This window comes from Phoenix dactylifera, chromosome 3 (genome assembly GCF_009389715.1).
Source record: "Phoenix dactylifera cultivar Barhee BC4 chromosome 3, palm_55x_up_171113_PBpolish2nd_filt_p, whole genome shotgun sequence".
NCBI classification, from domain to species: domain Eukaryota; kingdom Viridiplantae; phylum Streptophyta; class Magnoliopsida; order Arecales; family Arecaceae; genus Phoenix; species Phoenix dactylifera.
In genome coordinates, this window is record NC_052394.1 from 12,819,134 (window position 1) to 12,837,770 (window position 18,637).

An 18,637-nucleotide genomic window follows, 5' to 3' on the forward strand; every position below is an offset into this window, starting at 1 on the left:
TGATTTTGGAAGGTATGAAAAAGGATTAAAATTTTTTTCTTCTAAAATGTGGTTCAAGAGATGCATACAAAAATTGAAAAGAAAAATACTTTTTCTTACGGAAGGGAGTCTGACGGCTAGGGTTCTTGGCTCCAGCAGATTTTTAGGTTTATAAAAGGACAAACTATGTAATTATGTTATTTTAATATGAGCATTTTTGTCAAAAATACAGCTTTCCGAAAAAGCTGAAACAGCTTCCTCCCAAAAGCTTCAAATTGGAGCTTCCTCCCAAAAGCTATTTTTAGCTTCCCGCAAAAGCTGAAATAGCTTTTTGAAAAATTTACCAAACACAGTTTTTCATTTAAAAGTACTTTTTGGCCCTCCAAAAGCACCTTCAAACAGGACCTAATTTGCAGAGGACCAACGCAATTTAAGGAAACGCAATCAATGATTGCTTTCAGCCAGATCTGATTTGAGGAACGCGATATCCACCCCGACCGTCTCGCAGGAATGGCCGTCGATCCACCTTTCCATCAATACTGATCCTTTCCCTCTCTCCGATCGCTTCTTCTTCTTCTTGCCTCCCACCCCCTCCTTGGAGACATGGACATGGCCGGCGAGTCGCCTTCATCGCTGGCCAACGGTGACTCCTCCGCCGCCTCCACCCCCGCCGAGGTGGTGGCGGCGGTGGCGCCGCCCTCCTCGAGGATGTTCCAGCTCGCTGAGTCGCTCAAGCTCGAGCACCAGTTCCTCCGCGCCCCCCTGGAGCAATTCAAGAAGACGATCCGCTCCCACCACCGCTACGCCGAGAAGGAGATCTCCGCCGTGCTCTCCAGCGTCGCCGATTCTGCCGACCGCTCCGACGCCATGTCCCGGGAGGACGCCGCCGACCACCTCAGATCCCTCGTCTCCCGCCTCCAGGGCCTCAAGCGCAAGGTAGCCCAATTTCCTCTCCTAACTGGAACCATCTTCTTTCTTCTTTCTTTCTGTATTCATTTATTGCTTTCTTGCATTGGATTTGTGAGTAATTTACTTTCTTTTTCAGTTGGAAGAGGGGAGTAAGACCGAGAAGTTGCAGGCCCAGAGATGCCGGGCTCGGCTGGACCACTTGGATTCAATTGATGCCGATAACTTGACGGAGTGGAGCAACACGAGGTTGAAGCGCATCCTTGTTGACTACATGCTGCGGATGTCGTACTACGATGCCGCCAAGAAGCTTGCAGAGACGAGCAACATTCAGGTATCATTTTGGGATTGAGACTAGTTCTCCTCCTTTTGTAGCTTTGAGATTCTTTTTTCTTGAAGAATTCTGACCAGTCTCTTCGCTTGTTATGTATTTATTTATTTATTTATTTTACAGATGTAGGATGAACATTGTTAATTTGCTATTGATTGTTGATTGGTTCTGTTTCTTGGACCTATACTGTAAAATCTTAATATTGCCTACGCTGCTGATTCATTTTTCTCATTATTTGCAATTTAAAGTTGGGATATAATCAGAGTCAAAAATAGATAGTTTGCTGTGTGCACATGTTGAGTGTTTTCAGTTGTGAATGAATTTAGGTCGATAACTTAGAATTAAACAGCTTCACCCTCACATTTTGAGGAAGGATTTGCCAGAATTTAATATATTATAGGTTGATCTACGCGGGGCGGGGCGCGGGGCGCGGGGCGCGGGGGGGGGGGGGGGGGTTGCTTCGGTTTAGGAGGTGATAGTGCCCTTTAAGACAGTATTCGAAGAAGGCAGCAAAAATACGAGGAAGGAACTACGAAATATGTTTGTGCTATTAGAAAGAGAGGAAAGCTAGGGAGCCATGCCTAGCTTTCCATGTCTTAGCACCGTATCTCAGAGACCGGCTATCTCCAGTTCCTAAAGTGGAACAGGGTCGTTTTCCTGAACCATTCCTCAAAACTTGCACCACTTTCCCTCGTTTTCTACTTCGCCATCTTGCTATTAACCATGCTAGCTGCACCCCAATCCTCACAGACTCTGACTGCTGCTTCTTATTCTACCTTCTGTGGAGGAATAGGACTCCTAATCTCCCAAAAATATAGGATTCCTAGATCCCCAATTTTCAGTGCATCCACCTCCTTAATTCCACTTTGCTCATCTCTTTGCTCTCAATGTCTTCCCATTCTCTCTCCTGGTTCCCTAGGGCTTATCACACTGAATTCCCTTCATCCAGACATCTTTTAAATCAAGAGATGGCCTTCTCTCCTCCTTGGTGGTAAGAGCATTTTATTCATGGAAGATAGATTAAATGGATTTAATTTTGCATATGGAATGAAGGAGATGGATGGTTTCTTGAAATGGAAATGATGCCTTACCAAGAAAAGAAATGGAAGTGATGCTATAATGAGACGAATTGGAAGGTGGATCTCGATCTTGATTCTTGGGAAGGACAGAGAAGAAGAGGGAGGAAAGGTAGAATGATATGTTAATGGAGATTGAGATTGCAAAGGGTTAGTTGGTGAGATGGGCAACTAAGATTTTCTTTTCCTTTCATATTAAATGGGGAATGATGATTGGAACTTGGGCAAGAGGCACTTGGGATAAAGAGATGTGGGTATGTCTGAAAGACTGTTCCCATTTTCTGGAGCAATTGGAGAGGCTGGTTTCCTCTCATCTCCCACTGATTTCCACGATTGGATTAGCCTATTAAAAGGCATGGGATCAGGCATGGCTCCCTAATTTTTCTCTTACGAAGGAGTGGTCTTATGGATAATCTTTTTTCCACTTATGCATAAGTGGCTGAAAATTGCTAATTATTGCTAGAGTTTTCCTCTCAAGCTCACTATAGAGCTCCGCTTGGAAACAAGAAGCTCTTCTTTTTTTTTTATGTTTTTTTTGCCCAAGAAAATTTTCCAGAGCCAAGCTGTAGACAACTAGGGCACCAAATATTTAAAATTCAAGAGGGTATTCATGAAAGAAAAAAATGTCTGTTTTCAGCAAATATTTAGCTTAATTTAAGGATCAAGTTTTTAAAGAAAACAAAAAACCCACAGAGAATAGGTGGAAGATGAAATTATCAATGATATCATTGAGATTGCTGGGTAAAGGCTTGAGAAGGACTTTTTAAAAGACTATGAAGTACAAAAGGTACAAAAGTACTTTGATTTGGAGAACCAGAACTAGGAGCCTTGGCCTAAAGGAGTTGGCAACTAAACAGAGACTCAGAAGAAGTTATGCTAAATTGTATAATATACAAGAAAAGTTAGGTAAGAATGATTTCATTAGCAAAAGAATTAGAATGAAGTTTCTCTTATGATGGTTAGTAAGACAGATCGACGTTGATGGGGAAAAGAAAGGTTAAGGAGACTTCATTAAATAAAAAAGGTGGGATACTACAATAGTTTGTCTAGGGAGGAGAAGTGATTATTTTAAGATGAACTGGTAGGATTTGACTTATTGGAGTTGTAGTCACAACACAGGATGGACCCTGGGAGATGGAGAAGGAAATGATGGTCATAGTTTCCAAAGTTGCATGGATAGAAAGCCTGAATTAAGTGACATTTTGAAAGATGATATTGTGGGAACTTTCAGATAATGCTATTCTAAAGTCTTACAACCCATTTAAACTAACTTCCATTTTCTCATTCTGAAAGACAAGGAGGCTTTAACAAGAATTGTAAACCTATTAATCCATTAAGTAGAGCTTGCAGAACTGTCAAAATGAGTATATTGGTTTTGCAAAATCCATTTTGTCATAATTAGAGTGCAATAAGTTAAAAAACAAATATTACCAATGATTTCTTCTGATTCTTTTTGGTTGTGTATGCAATGACACTCAGTAAAAGAGTAAACCTACGTATGTATGTATGTATGCACATGTAGAATAAGTTAGAAAAACAAATACTGCCAATGATTTATTTTTTTTTAATTTTAAGTTGTGTATGCAGTGACACTGGTAAAAAGGTAAACTTTGGTATGTATGTATGTATGTATGTATATTTTTGGGTTAGTGAATCTGGGTTTGTCCAAAGTGCATGTTGAGAGAGCATTTTACAACTTTGATCTATCTAATTGTGGTAAATTGTTGAAATAAGAAAAAGTTGGATCTCGGTAGAATGGTAGATCAGTTGAGTAGCCTCATCATGTAATATCTTTTTTTTTTTAAAAAAATTTTTTTTGTTAAATAGCATTTTAGTTTTTATACCTTCTTTCAATATAGCAAGGGCCTCCAACAAGGGGACCTTTGATATCCACTTATTTTCATCTCAGCTATGTGGGTTTGTAGCAAAATCTGCCATAAATGGAAATTGGTGAGTCTAATTGGGCTTTAACATTTCTACATGTTTGTGTATCAGCTTCTCTCAAAAAACAATTGTGTGTCAGATCATATAACCATGATCTAAGTTTAAGACTAGTGATGGATTTCAGATTTTCTTTATTTAAGTTTTTAATAAATCATCCATTTTCCTTTAACTTCTATTTTAGAAGTCTTTGACGAGTCTAAATCAAACACTGGTTAGAGTTGATGCATTTTTTTTTAAAATTAATCACCCATTTTGGCAGTAACATGATATAAAGATTCTTATCTTGAAATTTATATATCTTTTTTCAAAGTTAATTTGAAACAGCACAACTTTTATTAGACCTTAACAAGAACGTTAATAAAATAATCATTTTTCCTTTGGATTTTTCTATTCTGCTTCTAAGGCCTGATCCGAGCGTGGACTTGCCTATATTGATTTGACCATTATCTTCTCTTTACAACTGAATCATTTTCACTTTAGAGGAACTAGATGTAAAATAATGTCTTGAAGCCGATTGCATCGAAATTGACGCCAGAGTAGCAAATCTCATTGTTTTCATGATGTCACTGTTATTGAAATGATCAAGAAGAGTGACAACCTACGTATTCATTATTCAATGGTCTAAGAGAGTGCGATATTATGGAGTCATGTGAAGGTTAATGATGATTGACTTGTTTGCCGTAACTAAGATATTAATATTAACATATATGGTGATAGAAAGGTTGCAAGAATGCATATCTTGGTGGAATTCATGACTTAGAAGCCAGTATTTGTAATTTGGCCCATGGAGTGAAGAGGACTAAATATTAAGAAGAAAGAATAGCGTCTCAGGGATCCAAATCCCAAGATTTTAGATAACACAACACTAGAAAAAATGCCATTTACTAGAAATGATTTTCTAAAAGATAATTTTTAGGTTTCTATATGTCATGACCATATCCGAGAAATATCAAAATTTAAGTTTTCATTTCTTCATCGTGCTAAATCTAAGTCGAATTGATAATGCATCAACCATATTCCAATATTTGATGGCATCTGTACGAGACCTATCATGTCAAAATCTTGATAATTAAGTTTGCTGATCAACTGTAAAATTGGAGATTAAAATTGATAAATCTAAGAACAGAATCAGCACATTGTAAACAGACTGATCTTTTAGTATATATGGTTTTGTGTGAACCTTTTCGGTGGAATCAGTTAGTTGCTCACTTGGAGTACTAATTGCTCTTAATACTCCTTTTTTATAGGTCTTTCATTGCTCACTTTATTGTTTTCCTTTGAGGCTTCTTTCGCGTTATAAGTTTAACCTACCTTTTTCATTATGATTCCAATAAAATGCTTGAAGTCAATTCACAAGATTGGTATGCAAGTTTGGTACCTTTTAGGATGGATATTGGTGGCTTGGCTGAAACTGTGACCTTTTTTGTTAAATATAATAAATCTTTTATTTTTGTTTACCACTCGTTTGATGATGAATGATCTAGATTTTCCTCAAAAGTAACCCATTACAGCTGGTGGAAATTTTAGGTACGAATGGCAAGTACCATAATGTGGACAAAATTTCAGGGCTAATGCTTGAGAACATGTATGGATAATCTAGTAATTTAGGCAACCTTGAGGCATTTTTAAGGTTGCAAATGGGTCGGCAACCCGACCCGACCCGACCCATGTAGACCCGATCCGAATTTTAGGACCCGCGGGGTCGGGTCATGTCCTAAATTTAGACTCGTTCTATTTTTCGGGTTGGGTCTGGGTCAACCCAATTCCGGACCCGATCTGAGCCCGACTTGACCCGTTTTTTAGGGTCAATTTTGGATCGTTTACTAGAAGACCCGATCCGATCCGACTCTAACTCGGATTACCCATTTAGACCCGCAGGCCGTAGCCCTAGATCTGGAGGCCTACATGCTGCAGCCCTAAATCTGGAGGCCTACCAGCCGCCCGCTTCTCCTCCGAGGCCTTGTTCCCCGAGGAGACCAGATCCTCGCTCTGTCTCCTCCTCGCGCACCAAGGAGACCCACCGGGGGATGTAGGCACCATGCTCTTCGACGAGGTCGTGGAAGGGGGTCTTGCCAGTCGGAAGCTCGAGGAGGATGCCGAAGCTGTAGACGTCGGAGTGAGGGGTGAAGGAGCGGGGATGGCGGGTCTCCGAGGCGTAGTAGAAGAGGGAGGAGGAGGAGGGGAGGTGGTCGTCGTCATCGGGGGAGGGGAGGAGCTAGGGGACGAGGCCGTAGTCGGTGAAGCAAGACTCCAAGTCGCCACTGAGGAGGACGTTGGACATCGGAGGCAGCACAAAAGGAATTCAAAATAACAAGTAGCTTAAGGCAGCACAAGACCTTGACTTTCATTCCCAACAAGACCCGCACTTTTCGCTAAGAGAAGCAACCTCCTACAAAAAACTACTGCTCATGGTTCGCCGTACCGGTACCGGTACCGGTAGGTGTACTGATCGCCTACCGGACCGGCACAGTTCTGGCTCGGACTGGTTTAAATTGGTACCGAACCGGAACACTCTTCTCCGCCGGAGCCGGGGAAGAAGAAGAGAACGAGAGAGTGAGCGGGGGAGGGAGGGAGAGAGGAGAGGCCACGAGGGGCGGCGGAGGAGCCTGCAAGGGTGCGGTGGAGGCCACGGGGCCTCGGCCTCTGCAGGGGTTTGCCGACTTCACTTACAAATCCCTAAATTCTTTTCCGCGGCCGCGTTTCCTATTTCGAAACGATGGAACCCACTATTTTTTTTATTTGGTATCGTTAGAATTTCTTATTTCCAAGTGAAATGCCTGGAAGGAATAAAAAATCGTGGTTGGGAAAAGTCATAGTAGCAAAAGCCATTGAAATTTCTATTTTATATATTGGAATAATCTGTTTTGTTATTAATTGACGGGGGGTAAAGGATGACTAAAAGAAGAGAAATCAATTAGTTATTCATTAAGGTTTAATTTGATTCGATGACCAGAGTTAGACGAGAATATACGTCGAACAAAAATTCATTTATTTGAAAGAAACAGGGAACGCGGCCGCATAAAAGAATTTAGGGATTTGTAATTGTAAGTGAAGAGGCCTCCGCCGGCCCCCTGCGGCCCTCCCCGGGCGGCGGAGGCCTCTTCGCCCTCCCTCTCTTCCCCGCTCTCTTTCTTTCTCCTTCTCTTCGTTTTTCTCGACTCCGGCTGGGTTCGGCCTGTGCCAGTTTCCACTGCTCCGGCGTACTGGTTACAGGCCAGACCGGTCCGAACCGGCCGATACGGGCCGGTTCGTCAGATCATGCTACTGCTTATTACTTTGGCCGTAGAAGAGGAAGAACAATAGTCTGGTTGCGCTTCGGGACGACTTCCCCTACCACTGTGAAATAGCGCCCTCTTCTTCTTCGTCAATGGTCCCCGGGTTTCCCACTTGTTAAGGACCTTCTAAGCTCGGTCCCGGTTTGGATTAGACTACCCAACCTGAGGCTCAACTGGTGGACTCCGACGATCATCGGAATTATAGCGAGTTCCGTCGGCAAACCGTTGTATATGGACGAGCTCACGGTGTCGAGGTCGAGACTGACGTATGCAAGAGTTTGCGTTGAGATTGGCAACTACATTAAACATCAATTGCTATATCCATATCATAAGTGGTTGATGGCGGTCTTGCGCCGGATCCCTATTGATGGAACGTTTAATCAAACGGTGCCTTTAGATAGGCTGATTGGTTTTAAGGAAAGTTATTCGCTGGATTTGAAGAGTGCAACCGATAGGTGGCCTCTTCCGTTCATGTAAAGACATTATGGTGCTGCGCAATCAGTATGATGCCTGGCACCAGTTCTGCTGACGCTGAGTATAGGTATTACAATTCATGCTTGGAGGAACCCTTCTCAATCGGAAAAAGGCCAATTTGGATTGAAGATTATGTGAAGATGATCATAGGAAAGGTATAGAATATTGGCAGAAGTGGAGTGGGGTGGCAATGTTTCAGGGTTGACCAACTGCAAATAGGTCAATAGGAGACAGGTGAGCACTTCCATATTAGCTTATTTATGATACCTTTTGGCTCTATCCTGTCAAGGCATCATTCTTTTCTTCCCTTTAGATCAAAGTTCAGGGAGAAATCTTGCTTGTATAAGGTAATTTTGAAGGGGTAATAATGTTTTATGATGGATGATATGATGCTTTAACTTCGAAATGCATATGTAGAGATGAATGCTCTTTTCATTCCTTTTCACTTCTTTTTCTTACTAATGATTTGTCCTTATGCTCTGAATGACTATTCGCTCCATATAAATTTTATAGTCGGGGATTTATCTACCGCAAAAAATTTTAACAGCTGTGATATTTTCATTTTTATCTGTGAAGCATGTAAGTCAGTTTCCAAAAAGATCTACATCACCTTCTTTCATTCTGTTCCTCTTTCTCTTTGCTGTCCTCATCGTGAAAACAGTTCCATTCTGTTTTTTGCTTGTGGCCTTCCATTCCAGGTATTCCCTTCACGTGCTCTTCACTCACTCTAGCATGTGTTGAAACTTAACTTTCTTTCCCCTTTCTTCTACTTTCTGCTAAACTTGTGTCTCTGGAGATGGAAGCAGTTGCGACTAGAAAATGTATCAATTATGTTTGTTCTTAATGGTGATATATATGGAGGTATACTCTATCAACATACAATCTGTAGGAGACATTGCTGTGGAAGCAACTCATTTGCTAGGAGATTTTAATTGTATAGGTTCCATAAGAGGGTTTTGGAATTATGGGGGGCTTTTAACCTTAATACGCACAAAGACATAGATGGATACATAGATAGGTAGGTAGGTAGATAGATAGATTGATATGTAGCATTGTTTCATATTCCCAAGACCATGTGTGATGTCCTAGGTTATAGTAGTGTAGCCCACCTTTGCTTTTCTTTCTTCCTTTCTTGTCCCTCTTCAGGTCAAGAAGAAGTACATAGATAGATACATATCATTGTTTCATATTCCCAAGACCATGCGTGACGTTGTAGGTTACAGTATTGCACCCACCTGTTCGTTCCTTTCTTCCATTCTTGTCCCTCTTCAGGTCAATATGGAGAGAGTGAATTCTAAGTTCTTTGTGGCCCACCCTTCGTAGTTTTATCAAATGCAAGATGTAGGTAAGTTATTCTCCTTCCATATGGTGGGTCTATTAATTTATGATGTGGTACTTTGAAAATGAGGTCTTAGTATTGGGGCATGGTGGGGTGAAGGATATAGTGGTAGATCATAGCCCTTTATGGAGGAAGCTTTCTTTATGTATTCGTATAAAAATTAGAAGCCAAAGAATTCCTTACTCTGGTTGATTTCTTTGTTTGTGTCAGTGGTCATCGTAAGTGGTTACAATTAAGCATGGATTCAAAAACTGCTTGACCAGGATGTACATAGGTACCATGCCATTCCGGTGGGAAACCAACACTGGTATGGGTGTTGGAATGCCAAACCGGTGTGTACCAATAGTTATTGATGTATTTTGAAGCTGTTGGTTTTAGTATGCTCTGATATCATACCGTTTCAATGGAAAAATGGTCGGGGTTCAATTTCAGTGTTTAAAACCTTGCAATTAAGTCAAGAACATGAACCACTTGTTGGTGCTTCTTAATAGGCTCCTTTTGATGTAAGGTAATATGATACTCTAGGAGGTTGCCCAGTTGATCATAGCATTCTTAAATGAAGAAATTACACCATATAGACTCATTGTGAAATTCTTAAGGAAGATGGATATTGTGGCATGGAATTTAACATAATTGATCCAATATCATGGAGAATAAGGTTTGTTGTAAAATTTGATGACATGGCGTGGTACGTGTTATGCTAGTGTCTTGCCAGCATGTGTCACTAGGATGGTGATGGATGGATGCTAGTACACGCCATGTTATTGTGCTAGTGTCTACCAAGTGTGCCAAGCAGTAGCACAGTATGACACGATAAGTACTGTGTTAGTGCCAAGTTGGCACATCACTGGCACAACAATATTTCATTCCTTGGATTTAAGCAATAATAATTGCTCAAGAAGACATTGGTGCTTCCATCGGTGAAAATCATGTATGAATGCTACACACTACGTCTTTCTTTTCTATGTGGGCTCTCAAACATATGCAAGGCCCACCAAGGACGGTGCCATTAGCACAAGGCATATATAGACAATTTTAGCTTATGTGCTCCAGTAGGTAAAGCCTTTCCCTCACTCAAATTATGTGATATCTATAATAGAATCCCTTGGTCATCAACTGAGAAGAAATCTTATCTTGTAAGCATCAAATCATGTGCAGATATTTGCAACCTAGTTAATAACTAAATCATGTGTCTTTTATCCAAGTGAAGTCTTATGCATAATCAGAACGTAACAAGGCCTGTCGCATCCAAGTCACAAGTTCATTATTTGGGAACAATTCAGCTGGAGATAAAAGTTTAATATTTTGGGAAAATACAAAAAAATCACCAAAAGTTTGAAAAGATTTTCAGAAAAAATAGAACAATTAAGTAAATAAGAATGTAAGATAATCAAAATATTTATACAACCATTCATGTGCAAATAAGCTTGGGAGAGTCAAGAACAATAAACAATAGAAAAGTGACACCTCTAGCTCAAATATATAACATCATTAATCGGAACTCATAAATGTTTCTTGAATTAGTTGTGAGTAACCTGTGAATAAATCATAAAGTTATTGATTATTTGTGAATGACTTACAATTCTTGTTTAATTTGTTTACTGAGAATAATTTGATTTTTTTTTCAATACTTTGAAGAATATTATTTTTATGGTCCTATCACCATCGGTTGAGAATGACTCCATGGCATTATCTCAAGTACTTCCACATACCCCTCACTATCTTGTGAGTTTTTAGGTGCAGCTATCAGATAAACCAATAAACTTTTTTGGTGTAAAAGAGATGACTCAATCAACTCCTAGATGATTCCAATATTTTCTGGTAGGATTTGTCTAGATATAGCCAAGAGAAATAGTCAAGTATGGGTTCTCCAACATGAATATGTGGTAGGTTGAAATTTGGCATACGGCCATCTTGTTGAGTTCCAAAATAATGATGATCTCTAACTGGAAAGGACATAGTTATGCAAAAGAAAAGTTGAGCAATTTCTAGGAATTCTGAAACAAGAATACATATAGATCTCTCTCTCTCACTCACTGGCCTTGTAAGTTTAGATAATTGTAACTTTAGAACTTAGAACTATATAGATCTTTTTATTGTTTGATAAATTTGTTAATAGAATCTTGAGGATTCATGCCCATTGCAGAGTTATGAGTGGATTATGGGCAATTTTATGGGACATGATATGTATAAATTATCCAAAAAAACATCATATAAACCTAATCTAAAGCATCGAAAAAATATATTTTCTCTCCTTTCCTTATCCTGGATTTTATTTTATTTTTCTTAATTGATTTGATTCAATTCACTTGAGTTGCGAGTTTACATATAAAATTCATATCTTTCTATATGAAAAAATTCAAAACTTTTTTCTTGTACTATACTGACTGTCCTTCTTGGAAACGAAATAAGAAGAATCAAGTTATTTCATTCCCTTTTTTATCCAGATAGGAAAACTTATAATTTAACAATTGGGCATCTTATTTTTTTTTCTTTTTTTGAGTAGGAATCGAGAGCCGGATTTAAAAACTTTTCATTCAGATTTATGATTCTGGCCATTCAAACTTTCTAATCAATTTGAACTTCAAAAATTTATCAACCTTCGAGTTTATATAATTATTTTTGAATAAGATGCCAAATGCTTTCAATTTTTGCCATGGTTTTAATGTTCCCTCTCTTTTGTAAACAATTATATTTGTTACACTTTAATTTTTTTACTAACCTAGTATACCTATCAATGGCAGGATCTTGTTGATATTGATATCTTCCTTGATGCAAAAAAGGTAATTGATTCTCTCCAAAATAAGGAGGTAGGTCCTGCTCTTGCCTGGTGTGCGGAGAACAAGTCCAGGTTGAAAAATCAAAGGTATGTAGAACTTGTTTCTGCTTACTCTTTTGGAATTTAAAGCTGCTAGCATGGTGCTTTCTTAGATTTGTCTAGAACAATGAAACTTGGTATGACAAGGGAATGTTCACACTATCAGAGAATCTTTAAGGTTTCAAGTAAAATTTAAGTAAAATGGACTTGGTTGGTAGTTTTCAGTTGAACTAGAACTATGAAAATTAGGAGAATCTATATGGTTGTTACACTTTGTATACCATCTTTGTATGCTATTACACCTCTTTCTTGTCTATGCCTTTTCTACTTCCCTCTATGTATCTTCTGTTTACTTTAATCAGGGGCAAGCCAGTTATTCGATCACAAAAGAGGTCCCAAGCCTATGATCCAGCTTATTGTGTTTCATATTATTATAATCACATATCCTTCGTATTGCTTGTTTTACATTTGAATCATGATCTGGTATTGAGATATTCTCTCTTATGCTCTTAATTTGGCTAACAATTATTTTTCTGGTCATGGTTATAATTTGTTTTAGAGCATTATAAGGGATCAGACGTTGATATGCTTTTAACGAATTATTTTAATATTTAAATGCTGTTATTTTAGAGCACTCTAAGGGTTCAGATATTGAACTGCTTTTAAGGAGTTATTTTAATATTTAAATGCTGCCTTTGTTATGCCCGGCGACTGACCTAAAGGTAGGTTACTGCCTCGCCTATGAATTTCAATTTCAAGCCCTAGCTATTGGAAGCATGCCTTATTCTAGAAGTACCTAATTACAACAGCCCAGTCATTTGGACAGTTTTCTCTGGATTGCATGCCAACTTTGAGGTCAAGCAATTCTGAACCCCCACCTGAATTTTTATTGGCCTAAATTGAATGCTTCTCTTGTCCTAAGCTGTAACAACCAATCCAGCTAATAAGCAATTGGGCCTAGTTTTCTTGACCGACCTAGATGTAAGAGTTGGATTAGAAGACAAAAAAAAATAGAATCTTGTTCGACTTGGAGTAGGAGACAGGCTCCTCCATCTCGAATTCTTACATAAGCTAAGAAATCTAGCCTCCAATGGCTATTTAAAGACCCCTACACCTCCTTTTGCTTTACCATCGATAGATTTTGTCGATCACCACCGCTAGACCAATATTGGTTTCTTCTCTTTTTCCTCTTGACTTCCAACGGTCTTAGCTTACAGTGCTCACCAGAGATTTCAGTTGTGCGCTCGTCGGAGTTTTAGGTTCCGATAGGGATTTTCGAAATTATTTAGAGCTATAGTTTGGTTTCGGTCATAAGGTAAGTAATATAATCCTTTTTCTAGATCTATTAACAAATTATAAATATTTTCTGAATCGAATTATTCTTAATTTATATACTTGATGCATAATGTATTATTATTATTATAATATATGCTTTATTTTAGAATATTGTATGATGCTTGATCGAACGTATTTGTTTTGATATGGATTATGCTCAATTGATTTCGATGTCGTATGATTTTATATATCACGATTTGGAGCATTGAATATGTTTTTTAGAAAAAGAGTTTTGATTCGAAATGGATCTGACTCGCAGCCAGACTATGTTTTGATACCTTGCCAGTGGGGGTTGTACGTTAGCACTTCGATACGCTGCCAGTGGGGTTGTATGTTAGCATTTTGTATCCTGCCAGTGGGGGTTGTACATAAGCACTTCGATATCTTGTCAGTGGGGGTTGTACGTCGGCACTTCGATATTCTACCAGTGGGGGTTATACATTGGCATTTCGATACTCTGCCAGTGAGAATTGTACGTTGGCATTTCGATATCCTGCTAGTGGGTATGTTGACACTTCGATATCTTGTCAGTGGAGTTGTATGTTGGCACTTTGATACCCTGCCAGTGGGGGTTATGTGTTGGCACTTTGATACCTTGCCATTGGGGGTTATGCGGTGGCACTATGATGTGATCATAATTCTTGGCTGTCGAGATGAACTCGATGTTTTGGAAAAAAATGATTTATGAACAAAATTTGAATTTTTAATTGATTGGATAGTGTTTAGATTTGATGTTAATTGATGTACTTTGCATGCTTATTTTTAACATATTATTAATTATTTTATTGTTTGATTTATTTAGTTAAAGTGTTCATTGCTTACTGGGCTATCTAGCCTATTATACGAGTTCTTACTATTTTTACAGATTCGAAGAACTAGCTTGACTTAGAGGATTTATCATGGGAGAGCGACTTGAGACAAGATTTTGACATCTTTATTTAGACTAGATTTTTTTTGTTAAAGTTGATGCAAGATTTTTGAATATTATTTAGTTTTGCGAGATACTTAATTTTGAATTAGTTATTTAGAATAAAATTTGAATGTTATTATTTAAATTTATTCTGCTGCTTGTTTATGATATCATGTTGAGATGCCTTGCATGCTTATGGGGAGAGTTCCCCTTTAGTATGCGGCGGTTGCCGCAATGCCTGGCTCGCGATCTCGGGTTGGAGGCGTGACATAAGTAGACCCACATGAACTATTCTGTTGGATGACGTTGTTGCAACTTCATCTTTTTAATATTGAAATTGAATATATTTTGCAATCTAATAATTGGAAATAGTTGGTAACAGGCTTATTTCTTTGATTCTGGAAGCCTATTTTGACTGGTCATATGGAACAAATAAAAATTGAAAGAAAGTGATTTTGGGGAACGTGTTCAAATATCAGGAGATTTATTAAAACAGAGGGGTCATCTCTCAAGGGTCTTTGCTTTAATATGATCTCCTTGCTTAGCTTCTGGCAATTAAATGTCTTCATTTTGTTTTCTGTTAGAAGTTCCTCTAGTTGGCAATCTGGCAAATTTGTGGATGGACTGCCTGCTTGCCATTTATATGTATACACTAATATCATGAAGCCCAACTATACTAATAATATTTTATTGAATTGCAGAGTAAGCTTGAGTTTCAATTGAGGCTTCAGGAGTTCATAGAGTTGGTAAGAGCTGACAACTACTTGCGGGCTATACAATGTGCTCGGAAGTATCTTGCACCCTGGGGAGCGACTTATATGAAAGAATTGCAGTGTGTCATGGCAACCTTGGCTTTTAGGAGCAATACCGAGTGTCCCACTTACAAGGTAGGTCCCCTCTTTCTCGTTTACATATAAGTTAGGCTCAGTGCGTATACCCTGGCTGAGTTGCTATGCTATCTTTTAAAAACCAATAATATATATAGTATGTGTTTTGGCTGTCTTGTTTTTTTCTCTCTATCAGAAGTTTGAATTTCTTATTTCTGGCTTTTGCTGCATTTCAGTTTATTTATTGAAAAAAGGGAAATGTGGCTATTATATCTGAAGCTTGGTAACTTCTATGTGTGTATGCCTGTGCACTGGTTTCTTTAATTTACTCGTTGCATGGGAAATCCGGAAAGCACTGTACACATTATTCTTGACATCTAAAAAAAAGAAATAGAAAAAGGATGTCTTTTTCTGACAGACATGAGGTATGAACAATCTTGTGCCCAAGAAGCTGAGATATTCCTTGATGTCCATCAAAGAAATTGGAGAAAAATGCAGATACAGGTGGTAAATCTGGATGAACTAAATGGTCCAATGCCCACGACAATATCTATCCAGCCTTTTCCCAACTATTTGGGGCCATCTTTATGGATCCTCATTTATCAAGCATTTCTCATGTATAAATTTGGATCAATTTCATAGTCCACACCCCCCCCCCCCCCCCTAAATTTTATGACTGGCTGTTCACCTAATGTCAACTCTCCACCTTTCTCGGCCAGGCTTGGGCCCGGCCATGGCAATATAGCAACCAATTCCAATATGAACTAAAAATTGGTCTGTCTTTGTCAAATTGGAAGAGGAAAGAACCAGGATTCACTGAGATATCACTATATCTGGGCAAAAATATAGCAATTGAAATATCAAACTATCAGCTACTGTAGGAGAGGACTAACTATTGTTTTATGCGTTGCTTTTAATAATTAGTGATGTAGGAGAACATAATAAGATTGTGAATATAATCTTGGTTAATATCATACTGGTTCATATCTTTTGGAATATATCAGTTTATATTGGCCAATATAATAACAGCTGATGTCTAGGGGAGATGGTATTTGAAGCTTTGTTTTTGATAAAATCTCTAGTTTTAAGATTGTTTTTCCTGATAATATAGCTAACTGCTATAACTCATTCATGGAATGTTTATCCAGAAAGGGGCAGGTTTCTCTGCTACCATAGTTTTGAACTTTTGAGGTCCAAAAACTGTTTAGCAAGAGTGCTTATTGGTTGCCATGAAATTGCTCATTGTTGGATCAGAGTTCTTTGGTAGCCCTTTCTTTTCTCTGTTAGTCTTTCCTTTGATTTAAGGGCATTTGTTTAACCGAACCAGAGCTCCTTTTAAGATGAAGTTAAATTTGTTCCGGCTAACTCTAATTCTATCTACCACCCAATAAAATGGTAGGAACACCAAGTTTTGTTTTGTCAAAAACATATATGGCAAGCAAGATCTGGGTTAAATAGTTCTGTTTGATAAATGTCTCTCATGCATCATTGTATTACAGTCTAATAGACATCCTTTTGGTATTCGGGTATTTTACCTTAATATGATGTTATTATAGGTTCTTTTTGAGCCAATGCAATGGGTGTATCTGGTGGAGCAGTTCAAGCAGGAATTCTGTAGATTGTTTGGCATGACCCTTGAACCTTTGCTGAATATCTATTTACAAGCAGGATTGTCAGCCCTGAAGACTCCGTATCCTCAATTTGCATTTGCTACATCAAGAAGAAATTTTAATTTGTTCTTATTTTGTTAAGTTTTTCAAATTTGATCTGACATGGCATACTCTGTCATGGAAGACCTATTTTCTGCTGAATGTTGCTTTTTGCTTGACCTTGTTAAGATTTTGTTTTGAAGAGGGTTGCACCAAAGAAGACCCACTATCGCATGAGGGCTTCCGCAAATTAGCGGCACCGTTGCCATTCTCGAAGCAGCACCATTCTAAGCTTGTTTGCTACATAACTAAAGAGCTGATGGACACAGAGAACCCTCCACTTGTTTTGCCTAATGGTTATGTATATAGCACTAAAGTAAGAACTGCTTTGAGGGCATGAAATTCTGCAGTGAAGCAATGAACATTTACTTAAAGGTTGACTGTTACTTCTCTTTTGGTTGTATGGCAGGCTCTTGAAGAAATGGCCAGCAAAAATGATGGCAAAGTTACCTGTCCCAGAACCGGTGAAGCTTTCAATTTCTGTGAGCTTGTCAAGGTGTACATTTCATAACTCAGCTTGCCATTGTGCGGTGCAGCTGAAGCTGGCTTGTTCTGTGGCTCACGGGCACTGCAACTAAACAGCAAGGTGATTGTATGTACTCCATACAAGATGTCAAGATGAGTCAAGCAGCTAGATGAATATCTTAGTGCATTTGGATATATTCTTTGTTCGGAGAAAACAAAAATGAGTGACTAAAAAAGGGGAAGAAAAAGGAAGAGATGAATGTTCTTTTCTTTTTCAAAAATCTTTCAGGACATCTGGAATCTACTTGATGTGAGTTCTTTTTAGGGGTGGGGTGGGGCAGGGTCCCAAGGGTCACGTAATTCGGGCTTGTGGTCGGGTCTGGATCAAGCTTGAACGTTACATGGGACCAAGGCCTCGAACCATATTTGCATCCATATTTTTGTGTCCTGAATTAGATAGGTACTGGGTGTCTGGATGAAAACATTAATCTTGCAATAATTCTGATATCTGGGTCAGGTACATTATATTACAAACATTTCTGAAGGCGCTGCTGGTGAAGTCCTAGGCTTGCGCGTATCCTTGGTTAATCTGGACCAGCAGGCAAGGTTTTATTGACCTACTGAGGTTAGACCTAAAGCCTCTAATGACAGAGGGGTGAATCTGACTTGAACTTAGAGTATTAAAATGTCAAGCCAGAAGTGAGGCTGATTAAGGTGTGAACCTTGATGCTGTTGGGAGGCATCAGTTGTGCTTGTTTAGTTTATATAATTGTAAACTAGTTCACAAGATTTGTCTTTCTGTGGAAACACATACTATGGTTCTAGATTGACTATGCTGATCAAGTGGATGAGTCAGGCATATGGGGTAGTCCAAATGGAAAGGAAGGGGAATTGAGTGACCTATTTTCGATTCGAAGGTACATGTAAAAACCTGAAAGAATTTTCGACGCAATTTCCCCTGGAGACAGCTGAACCCTCAAGGGAATATAACAAAATCTTTTCTTATAACAGCAGTTGTTTTATTTTATTTTATTTTGATGAGTAGGCAACAGTTCAGTCATTTTCATTGAACAAATAAAAGACAGAAATTAAGCTTGAGGGTGAACTGATCTTGAGGAAGGTTTCATAATTTAAGATTAGAAACAGTCGACTCCTAAGCAGCATGCTGTTCAAGCGTGCGTGAGAGATGTTTCTTTTTATTATTATTGTTCAGGAATCTTGCCGTGTACAGCAGCTATATTTACAGTAA

General features: G+C 38.8%; 1 protein-coding gene across 1 annotated transcript; it reads left to right on the forward strand.

Moving 5' to 3' along the window:
- Positions 1-432: 432 nt before the first annotated feature.
- On the forward strand, positions 433-18,418 carry LOC103703852 (protein MAEA homolog). Its single transcript, XM_039124646.1, has 7 exons — positions 433-915; positions 1,025-1,219; positions 12,069-12,194; positions 15,089-15,274; positions 16,771-16,904; positions 17,053-17,239; positions 17,333-18,418. The coding sequence occupies exons 1-7, from the start codon at positions 583-585 to the stop codon at positions 17,432-17,434; spliced, it is 1,263 nt and encodes a 420-aa protein (XP_038980574.1). The 5' UTR covers positions 433-582; the 3' UTR covers positions 17,435-18,418.
- Positions 18,419-18,637: the final 219 nt, after the last annotated feature.